Below are 12,041 nucleotides of genomic sequence, written 5' to 3' on the forward strand. Positions count from 1 at the left end.
AACTATCCCTCTCTTTCCTCCTTTTTTTTTTTTTCTCCTTCTTCTCTCCCCCCCCCCCCCCCCCCGCCCCCCCCGTTTGGTTTTTGGTTTTTTTTTACATCTCCTACAGACCTGGAATTCATAAAGTTTATGAACAACTTTCAGCTAGTAAGGCTATCAAAATAAAGACATGGATTCAGTACAGCACTGGAGAAAGGAATTTTTCCAAGTCATTTATTCAAGGCTACAGAGCTTGATCTAGCCTTTTCTATAAGTACACCTTGTAGTTTACAGAAAACCGAAGAAACACTTTAATAGCATGCCATAAAATTGCTTGCAGGATACAAACCAATAAGATGGGCAAAATCCACGTCCATTCTTCCTCTGCAACTAAAATCTGGGTCCATTCCACTGCTGTGCAGTACTATCTGTGATACACATTCTTCGATCACCTTGTAATATTGAGGTCTTAAGAACAGAACAAAAAAAAGCACACGTTTTACAAGATAAGAACATGAACAATAATTTGTGCATCAAGGTGGGGCTAATAAAGCACTGTTAGAACAATGACTGCTTTAGCATTTTCGATACATGCTGCAGCAGTTCTTTACCATATTCTCAATACATTGAATTCCACCACTTGAAAAAGTAGCAATATTCAACTACTTAAAAATTATTTTACTGTTACCTTAATTGCTCAATATACTTCTCTAAGCAGTATCAAGAACCTCTGACAGTAAAGCATTCTATGCTCAGTTACTGCTTCTAACCAGCGAAGGGTACTATGCTTCTTAATTTCACAAAGTAAGAAATATTCTAGTCTAAACTGATGATATTCTGAACTTCCAAATACATATTTTGTATATATATACACACATATGCATATACATAACTACATATATATGTGTATACACACTCATTTACGTAAATTGAAGACTTCACAGGTTACTTATAACTTCGACATTTTATCTTGCACAGAAGTTGTTTTTATAGCTGATTTTCAACCAAAAATAATTCTGAAATTGTATACATGGACGTTAGCACTGATAGGACACTATGAGGTATACATACAATAATAAGTTTACACTGGAAACAAGAAGTATAAGGTATCCTGGAAAACTCTGAATTATTAGCTACACAACTAACTTTAAGTTCACTGAAATCAAGCAGCAATCATAGATGACTAAAGGAAATAGCTGCTCAACAAATTAACTGATTTGGGGATGAAGTTGGTAGACAGACTAAGGCTTAAGTTTTTTTAAAGAAGCATTCTTACACTTCATGTGACCTTAATAAAATTAACCCTGACCAAAAGGGCAAATATTGTATAAGACATCAGCTTCAGAGCAATTATTGATGTGCAATCATGAGAAACTCAATTTCTATTCTTCCTCTTCCACCTCCAAAAATCAAACTCTTACCGGACATAGTAATCGCTTCTGATGAGAAGGAAGTGTTGTAGAATTGACAAAAAGTGGTTTTCAGAAGAAGTATCTTTCAACATATTATACAACAAATGATATACTTCATTCACATCAGTGAGAACATTGTTAAGGAAATACAGAGTTTTTTCTAAAAAACTGAAATAAATTAAATGCTGCCTCCCTACAAACAACTCAGTTCCCCTAGGTTTGCATTCCTACTGCTCCAGTAAAACTTTTAAACTCAGAATATCTATACTAGCAAGGAGTAGCATTTCATTATGATAAAACTATCCATAGAAACTTTATCCCATTTAATCATCAAAACATATTCCATTACTACCAGGAAAAGTTATACTACATACTTACACTGAATCCTGTAAGCATATTTCACACAAAACTCTTTTTCACTATAAAGCAAGCCAGGTTACTGGCAAATACTTACTAAACAATCTTTTTAATTTCTTAAATAGGAAACTTACCCATTCTACAATGCAATATTATTTTATTTTGATACGCCACTCATTGGCTGTACTCACATTCCTTTGCTTCTTCAGTAGCAGCCATTACCCCTTCCAACTTAAACTGCAAGTAATCATCCTGAACTTACATCATTTTAAATTTAAATCCATTGCTTCTTCACAGTAACAGAACACATGTATCTCAAGCTTCACAATCTACTTTAAAAATTTTCTTTCAACTTGGATATCAAGTTAATTTTTCCTCAAAAATTATATTTTTTCATGGCTGTTACTTTATATCCTCATGCACCACAAGTCAGAATTTTGTTTAGTAAAACTAAATAAACTATAATTACAAAAAATTGAGTTCCTAATGACTTACCTAACCCACACACTTCACTACAAATAATTGATATTAAAAAAAAACTAATAAGTTAAAAAGCAGAATGAAACCTGCTCAAGGAAGCACTTATACATGTATAATACATAATTGTGACAAAATAACTGTACATATTTAATAAAGTTATTAATCTATGTAATAACACAGTTTTTATAAAGGATATTCCATTTCAACTTTGATATCATTCAGACGATGTGATAGTTCAATTAAGTCTTCTTCTTTGCTCTCATCAAACACTTTCAACTGAATATCAAGCTCTTCATTCTCCTTCTCTTTCAAGGCCTAATGTTCAAGATGGCAAAATTAACATGTGCTTTTTTTTTCTTTAAGAATTCCATCACCACCACCTCCCCTTCAAAACTCTATCACAACAAAATAAGGCAAGCTTTGGAGGAGAAAATACATTTTAAAAAGGAGCAAGTTACACACTGCCTGAGATTTTTCTTATGTGGAAGGCACAATATAAACTAATATGGCAGGTATAGACTACAGAAACATGAAACCTCACTACGCTGACTTTTCCTAAAAGGACACAGTTGACAATTCAGATTTGTTGAAGCATAAGAACATTACAAAACATTCACAGAAGTGAACCTAGGGAGCCTAAGTAAGTGTAAAGAAGATACGCCTACAACTTATGTTAATGATAGCTAATCTACATCACGGCACAAAAACATTTACAGTACACTGAGAAGTATTTACATGTTAAAAATAACACAAAACTTAATAGTTGGAGCTGGGGGGGGGGAAGAAAGCAATCTTTTCCTTAAAATATGCACACACAAATCCACTAAAAAGAAATACTCATTTCTAGCTTCCTGCTGGCAAAAATCATAGATACAAAAAACTATTTCAAAAGCCACTAGCATGAATGAATGAACTCTATGCTTTAAATGAAAATTCGCCTAGAACTGTCATACCAGATATGTATGAACTGAAAGTTACTTTCTAATTTCTTTTGAGTGGAATATATATTAATTCTAATGTTTGAGAACCAGAGAAGCATACTATGCATTCATACAGAGAAACACTGATCCTCCTGAATTTTTCTTTTTTCAGAATCTTTAAGCACTTAAGTTTCTTGAAAAATAACCCCTAAGCCCTAAGCACAAAAAGGAACAAAAAAAGAAAAATCCTTCTATACTTTTGACATTAATTTCCTTCAGAAATCATGACTTGAGTTCAACGTAGATATTGTAACTTATACATCAGAAATAATGCTCAGTTTGATGACTACTTTCATTTCTAATATACTGATTTGATTCAACTACCATCCTGTTTATAGTTAACGAGTGCCTAAAACATGTTTTTTGTGGATATAAAGTAAAACTACTACTTTTCAGAAAGTTACTGCATCTTAACTTATAGTTGAAGGTAACAAAACTATCTGCAACTATGCAGAATAAAAGCAAATTAGGTTTGATGGGCCTTCCGTGTTGGACCTCCTCCACTCCAAGTCATTCATAAAACAATTTTGTTCTCTTCAACAATCACAATCAGTTTATTGTGATCAGTTCCTACATACAAACTACTTACAGGCAACAATTTTTTCAGGCCACAACGTAAAAACTCATTTCTCAAGTGAATCCTGAAATCAAGTTCTTCTGGAGATGTAACAAGGGCATTGATGAACTGCATGCAGGCTACCTGTTGTTGGAAAAAGAGACAAACTTTTAGCATGCATACAATGCAAATAAATACTACTTTTGTTTACTTTGTAAAAACAAATATCAACTGATGGATGTTACTCATTGTCACGCACAGACAACCCCTAGACTTCATTTAGCTTAGCCTGTATCAAATACTGTTTTGTTTTCATATTGTAAGTGCTTCCGATACTTCAAAATTACATCAGTTGTAAAGGATAAAGCTTCATTTCAGAAAGTTATCTCGCACTACAGTTCCACACTGCAAGTCCTCTTTTCCCCCAGTACTTGCTAATTTGAAAACAACCCGGTTTTATAGGAATCAGAAATCATGGGGAAAAAAAAAAAAAATCACTAATTATTCCACATCAGCAGGTGTCTACTTCTGTACAACATTTTTGCAAAATGACCGAAGTCTCACACTACTGGCTAATGCTTCAATTAAGCAGCTGTGCACTTTAATTAATTTTAAAACAGGTAGACAATATCATCAGTGCTAAAGCATTGATGCACATTGGAAGTCTAAAACGGGACTCCAGGGAAATACCAAGTTCAGTAAAAGATGTTAAGTGTAAATAGAAGTAGCATTAGGGTAGAAATAAACAAACAATAGCTGCAAAGAAGAAGTGTCAGATAAATGCACCTTTCCAGTCCTAGATACATTCATTATTTAGTTTTAATGAAACACCTTGAGGAGCCCTAATTTCTATTAAAAGGCTCTACCTCTAAATAGCTACATCTTCAGATAATGTACTATCATCATTCTTGCTCGAATGACTCTTGTTATACTACTACTATGACACGACTTAACAAGCCAAAAGTACACATCCAATCCAAATAAAGAGAGAAGGTGCCATCTGCTATGATTGCTTTTGCCCTGAAGAGATGTTGGCTTAATAGCTTATGTTAATGCATTACACATAAAGAATGATTTTATCAGAAACAAGTTAATGAGTATTGCTATTGTATGTTTATTACGAGTATTTTCTTTGGTTTTTTGTTTGTTTCTTTGGGATGTCTTCCCATTTTGTTTTTAAGTGGTATTTCTGTTTTCTTTTTCTTTTTTTTTTTGTTTGTTTGTTTTGTTTTTAAATCAATAAGGTAAAGTCAATGACATTAAACCAAATTTCATTTGGAATAACATTAGTATTAAATCAATATGCAATGAGTAGATGCAATCTCATTGCAGAGTATCAAAAGAAAGATAAGGAAACATTTCAGTTAAAAGTGATTTCAAAGACCATTAGTGGTAGAAAGATATGATCATTGATCTTCATTTCACCTCAAGCCTTCAGGAACACCACTGTTCATAGTAGGTGGCATTTGTCAAGCATTTTGACCTATATTTTTTATTTATTCTAAACTGCTAATACTAGAAAATTATTTGTTTATGACAACACAAAAACTTTGGGGAAAAAATGCAATGTGTTTCATAAAATTTGTCTGCTTCTGTACTTTTAAAGAATAGAAATACAGTCTTAACTGACTCCAATATCACTGAGTTGCATGTGGGATTCTCTATATTACCAAGTAGGCAATTTTTTTGTTTTTTTGGTTTTTTTGTTTTTTGTTTTTTGTTTTTTTTTTTTTTTTTTAAACAACATTTCTCATTAAGGCTTTTTAATTGCCAAACTGAGTAATTTAACTAATACATTTCATAAAAAAAAACTCTGGCTTGGTATTTTCAAAATGGACAATTTTTGAAGTAGACCAGAAACCCATTCTATGGATATTATAAAAAAATGATTGTTAGAAAAGAGCTTAACCAAACTTTAGAGCACTGCTGTAGATAACAAACAATCTATAAAAATGGAGGATACCTTCCATGCAGTTTAATCTTGTGCTCTTCCTGAATTTTAGCTTTCTTTATCTAGATATTATTATATCATGGTACTTCAGCAATATGAAATCTACAAGTACTGTGTTATGAGAAGAAAATAAGTTGAAGTTCTTATGAAAGTAATGTTACATTCTAAAAGTAATTTTTGGGGTACTCGGGTGTATACAGATAGTAGGAAGCCTTTATATGCTAACATTTAAGCAGTCATGAACACGTGACATACTAAAGGAATCAGTACCCTGAAAACAACTACTTCACTTGGAAGAGCACAGTTTTTTGACAGAAGTAGCAATGACACTGCTGCACCACTCTCAGAAAAACCCCAGACAAAAATCAGACACATCCAATCCTCATAAAATTATCAGAAACAGACCAGGAATTAATCAAAATTGTCATCAGGGAGAATAAGTTAACAAAATCCTTCTCAGCCATATAAACTTTTGGTTACAGTTCCTAGAAAATATCAGTATAAAAAACAGTATTTTGAAAGTTAAGAAAAACACACAGTAGCCCATTTCTTCATTCAGAATGTCAGAAAACAAAACACAAAAGTAACAGCAAGCATATATTAAAAAATGAACTAAGCCCACCTGCAGTTGTAAGAATTCATTATTCTCCAGTCCTTCAACAACTGGAGAGAAACGTTCTCTATTATTCCTTTCAGCAGCAGTTGTTATAGCTCCTAAGACCTTGTCCAGACTAAGAAAAAAGGTAAACTGTCAAAAAACATACAACAGCCAACATTCTCATTCTAAGGACACAGCCCACTGTTTACATCAAAACACGCACTGCTTTAAACTGTTTAAATCTGATAGATTTTCTTGTGGCAGTTACAGTTCTTGATCACATTTCTCAGGGATATATGAAATCACTTACATTTGCTTATTGTCAGCAGTCATTTAAGAACAGTTACAGCTCAGTAAGTCTCCTCTAGAGTAAGCCATCATATTTGTTTCAAACCTTCCACACAGGCCATGTTTCACGGATTCTCTACTTATTTGTTTTTCTGAATTAATACTTTATTAATGCATCAGAACAGGTGAAAGTCTCTTCCCACTTAAACTACAAGAAGCATTAAAAAAAAATAAACATATGACAGATTACCTTAGTTTCATAGACAAATTTTCTCACTGCTTCCTAACTAACACCTCACACATTCATAATCAAGTACAACGCTTTAACAATCTTTCTTACACTTTTTCCTCTCCAACAATGCAGATTGCAGAAAGTATTTTCACGGTTTCTGTCATCATATGTGGCTGCCTTGGGTCGATCGCTCTCGATAAAAGTAAAAGGCTTCTTTCATCTCCAAGAATCCGCTGAAGTCCATACTTATATAAACAAAAAGCTTACAGTGAAAAGATAATATTTGCCTCAATTGCTCATCATCAGATTTCAGAACTTTAGGTATCCACAAACACACATACTCTCATACCAAAATTGATAATGTTCTACTAAAGCCTTCCAGCTGTTACTGCTTGGGATGCAAATCAGTCTTCAAATCTTATATTTGAAGCTTTTTCCCAAGAAAAAAAAATCTTAAAAGACACTCAACCTCATAAAAGGCAGGGACCAATTTACTACTACTCTGTAACTGAAAAACCTAATAGTATAAGAAGTTTATTCTTACATTTCTACTACTCTCACATATCCAAACGCAATCCAAAAGCTTACCAGTCTCAGGCTAAGTCAAAATATTTCACTCTATATCCTGAATGAGAAAGGTAAAAAACTAATAGCCTTTTATATGTTGTTCTTGCAGAGGAAATGAAATAGAATAAGACAAAAAGAAAAACCCACAATCCAAACCTTACAGATTGCCATCTCCTTAAAAATAGCTTTTGCTTTTTTTTTTTTTTTTTTTTTTTAAATTATTACTCAACTTTCATTAACTACAGGTTAGAAAAAAATCAGACCCCTAATTGTCAGATGTTACACTGCATGTGCAGCAATAGTAAGGAGAATAAAAAAAGAAACATGAACATTGAAATTTACTATTCCCATACCAGACAGGCTGAAAAATCTCAGTAAACAGCCAATGTATACAGCAAGCTATTCTGTGTTTTAGATTTTGCTAAACTATATAATAGCAGTTAAAAATAATATTCAGTTAACATTTATTATGGGGAAGGTGGGAGGGCATAGGATAAATCACTGCAATAACACCTGGATAATTTTCCTTTACTGACAGGTAACTTAAGTTTAACATCTGAACTTCTAAAACCATTTGTCTTACTTCAAACAGGAGAAGTCGCGTTAGAAATAGATTCAACTTACTCCAGACCAATGTTTAATTCTTTACCCACTGCATTACAATTTTAAAATAGTAGCTAAAGTGTTATTATACTAAACTCAGATCAAGTGAAAAGTGCTTTTTATTAGCAAAAATATTAATTTAATGTAATTCCAAAGTATTTTTCCTTCCTTCCACATGGAAATTGATTTCCTTATCCACTTTCAGTGTAAACTGTCATTACATTTGTCAAATATTTTCATTTCTAAATTATTAGTACTAACAAAAATAAAGACAACTCATATTTAACAGGAAGACTTATGAACAACACTCAATAGAAAGTTATACTAACTTGAGATCTACATTCCTAAACAGTCTGACGATGGATATACGAGATTTCCTTCCTTCTCAAAGATTCAACATGCCACATTCATCTTGAAATAAAAAAACTATCATATTAAAAACATATGAATCAGAAATATTTCTTACTTTGTTGTTCATAAAAGCTTTCAGACATTGGATGAGTTTATGTTGATTCTTCTTGTCAATATTTTCTGGTCTTGGATTGGAAAAGAAAAATAACATAAGTACAACCTTCATTAGCTAACCCCAGCCATCCCTTCAAATGATTCAATTCCTTACTGTCTCTTATCCAAAAGCCTTTCCAAGGCATCCAAAAGTAGTCCAAGGCCTTCGTGTCCGAAATTGTTAACCCAGCTGGAAAAAGGAGGGAAAATGTTTTTCATTATTTATTAATCAACATTAAGTTTGCAAAGCTATGTCTCTGTACCTCCAATACAGCTACTACATCTCTTCAGGCACAGTGCTTTCACATGCTGCAACCAATGGGAAAAAAAAAATCCCACATTCACACAAATTCTCTTAATCCTCAAAGTTAAATCTGCCCATGTCTCAATGTACCCTCTCCATCCCCCAAAAATCACTTGAAAACATTCAGTTCCCCATATGGTCCTAACCCATACTTTCTAAGACACTGAAAAAGTTACAATAAAACTGATGAATTCAGATGGTTTTTCTTCAGAATCCAAAAATCAATGATAATCTTGTATCATTTAACTTCTGTTAGCAAAGTTACACTACACTTCTTCAATAACAGACATGACAAAATTTTTATCAACATCTCATTGGGGACATACAGTACTTTAACAACTTCAGTCAAAACTTCTGTTTCAAATAAAACACACTCAGTGTAGGTAGTTCACTTTAAGAATAAAGTTTTGTGTTTTAACTAAACAGATTTAGAAAGCCAGTTGGATCTAGCCTGAATACTATTGTTGCACCATTCACATCCAGAGTAGGAAATTTATTACAATCAATACAAAATTCATTCTCAAGATCCATTATAGCAGAAAGAGAGTTCCACTATCAGGCTTACTAACTGAAACTGCTTTTTACAGCAGCTGATTGTCAAGATACCTTCTAGGCAATTATTCATCTCTTAATATAGAGCAGTTGTACTCTTTTCATTACTCTTTGTCACAGGATGCAGCGTATCACAGGAATGATTCAGGCAATCATTCTTGGAATACAACGCATGGAACTGTGAAGTAGCAGTACAGCAAGTTTCTACATACAGGTATATGTTATGCTTCCCCATACAGAGTTCCTCCAATACATTCTGAAGAAGCATATGTTATAATGCCATATTCAGAAAAAGTGGTATACTGAAAAGCAGGAAAAAAAAAAAGATTCAATTGCTTCTCAAATTAACAGAAAACTCAAAGCTTAACCATGAGAACTTTCCTTTGCAGAAGCTTTAATGCAATCCATAATTAAAGCTGTAACAAGTTATCAGGATTTATATGGATTAATTAAGACAATTATAACACAAGTACAAGAGGGCATAAAGCAACTAAAGGACAACAGAGAAACAGGGATATGCAGTACACAACGATGCAATATAACACTTAAAAAAAATGAAACCAACCCTAAACAAGTATTACTATTACCCGAAAAAAAAATTTAGGCAAAGAGTCAAATTTTCATTTGAAGTTTCTTATGCAAATAGGAAAACTTTTCCACAACTTCTTAGGATTTCCCAACATCACGAAACTTATTGGGTATCAGTAAGTTGAATGGCATCAGCATCATTAACAACCCAAGCTCTCTTACACATGACAAAGGTCTACCAGCTAATATTCCGCAAAAACAAAAAGAATTTAAGTAGTAACATATGAAGTCTGTCCAGTTGCCCATTGTTTACACATTAGGATAAAAAACTGTGCACTGAAGACAAACTTCAGAGTGTATCTTAAGAACTGTAATTTGAGAAAATTTCCAGTTTTATACATCAAGTCACTTGCAGGATAAAGACAAGATTTCATTGTTTAAGTGTCTCACTTGATACCAAAGTAGAGCAGCTTTACAGACTATTAATATAATTTCCCCCTTGAATAAAACAAGCGATCTGGTCACTTCCAGAATCAACCATTTTTAAGCATTATTGCTATTAGTCTGCCTTCAAGCACGACAAAAACCACAACAGAAATTACTTACCTAACCGGGTTGCTGGTTAAAGACACTCTCAACGATTCAAGACAGTTAAGCAGTTTTTCTTCAGCTATTCCAGATCGTAACTCATGAATATACTCTTGAGATGACAGTGTGCATTCATGCTTGCTATTTTTGAGTCCACCCTATCACAGAAAACAGAATGCTCGTTAATGTTATATAAATCATGGTAACTTTTAAGTGGGTGGCAACATATAAGGTCAATATTTTTGCATGAATTTCAAAAATTGTTCTTTTCTTCGTACAACTATTAAAAAAACCTGACTGATTTTTGAAAAGTGTAGAACATGTTACCTCTTGCATCATAAATATATTTCTCACTTTCTTGAGCAAAGTCCATGTAGTACATTCTTGGATATAAAAATATATTCCTATCTTACAGCTGTATTAATACGTTTGACTGCTTATGACACAATCTCATGTAGCAGTTACTTCAAAACATTATAAATGATGTAGAAGAATTGACACAGTTCATATCCCTGCTGTAGCACTATTACACAAGACTAACAATTTACAAAGCTATTTCAGCATTAAAGTGTATGTTAATCAGTTAGCATTCAGACAGTGTGCAAAACAATTTACCAAATACTGCAACTAATCTTTTGTACAGCTCTGATCATTTGCAGAATAATTGATTTATCTAAGAAAAGTGATTAATAGTAAATGCAGTCCTTAAAGCCTCTGACCTCTTTAAGTTCAACTGAAGAGAACCTGATAAAGATGTGTCATGGGTGTAAAGGCAGTATTAAAAGTTTCAGACCTAAAACAGCATTTACATTTATGCTGTTTTATTTCTATCAGGATCTTTGATTGCTATGATCTTCTACCTAAGACTCCTCCACAGAACTAAAAATTTGATGTTTGTTTTGCTTCACTGAAATTCTAAAATATAATGAAATTTTGACCTACCTATGTTCCAATATTAATGCAATAACCAAGTTACCAAAACATTCATAAAACATTCTAACAAAAACAGAAGTCAAGCAGAGACTGTGAAGGTCTAAAGCCAAGAATGCCCTCAAGTTTGAGTCAGCTTTTGAAGAAGTTTGTTGCAGACATGCAAAGTGCCTTTAGCTAAACAAAATGTGCCAGTTATGCATGAAAGGACCAGAATAGAGATAAAGATAAGAAAAGGAATATAAAAGAACTACAGTCTGCCACTACCAATTTCCTAAACAAAAAGATGCTGCTATGATCTTTCATGATATGAAAGATAAACCTGGCTTCAAAGTTGAGAAGAATTAGCACTACATAATAAAAAACATAATAGCACAGAAAAACCATTACTCTATAAGACCACAGTGTAAAGAACTAGTAAACAGGAATAAATTTACGCTGTCCATTACGCTGCATGGAAACCTAGAGAAGATTATACACAATTTTTTCATCTCAGAAAATAGATGTTCCCCAAATCCCGAGTATATAAATAAGAATCACAACACAAGCACTACTGTAAGTCACACAAATATACAAAGAAAAGAAATAATGCAAGCTCCAATCAGATGCCCTTATATATTAAGTTAGACCTT

At 33.0% G+C, this 12,041-nt stretch overlaps 1 protein-coding gene across 8 annotated transcripts in view; it reads right to left on the reverse strand.

The window, feature by feature from the left end:
* DIAPH2 (diaphanous related formin 2) overlaps positions 1-12,041 on the reverse strand; it is a 148,413-nt gene that overhangs the window by 111,037 nt on the left and 25,335 nt on the right. For all 8 annotated transcript variants that reach the window (XM_042825412.1, XM_042825414.1, XM_042825413.1 and 5 more), the window contains 9 exons: positions 10,498-10,637; positions 8,623-8,697; positions 8,470-8,539; positions 6,942-7,078; positions 6,338-6,446; positions 3,798-3,908; positions 2,425-2,543; positions 1,401-1,517; positions 329-447 (listed from right to left, as the gene is read on the reverse strand). In XM_042825412.1, coding sequence (XP_042681346.1) covers positions 329-447; positions 1,401-1,517; positions 2,425-2,543; positions 3,798-3,908; positions 6,338-6,446; positions 6,942-7,078; positions 8,470-8,539; positions 8,623-8,697; positions 10,498-10,637 — 997 coding nt within the window. The remainder of the gene's footprint in view (positions 1-328; positions 448-1,400; positions 1,518-2,424; positions 2,544-3,797; positions 3,909-6,337; positions 6,447-6,941; positions 7,079-8,469; positions 8,540-8,622; positions 8,698-10,497; positions 10,638-12,041) is intronic.

The sequence above is a fragment of the Centrocercus urophasianus genome, unplaced genomic scaffold (assembly GCF_019232065.1).
Source record: "Centrocercus urophasianus isolate 14NV4802_14NV808 unplaced genomic scaffold, USGS_Curo_1.0 seq_24, whole genome shotgun sequence".
Taxonomy (NCBI): domain Eukaryota; kingdom Metazoa; phylum Chordata; class Aves; order Galliformes; family Phasianidae; genus Centrocercus; species Centrocercus urophasianus.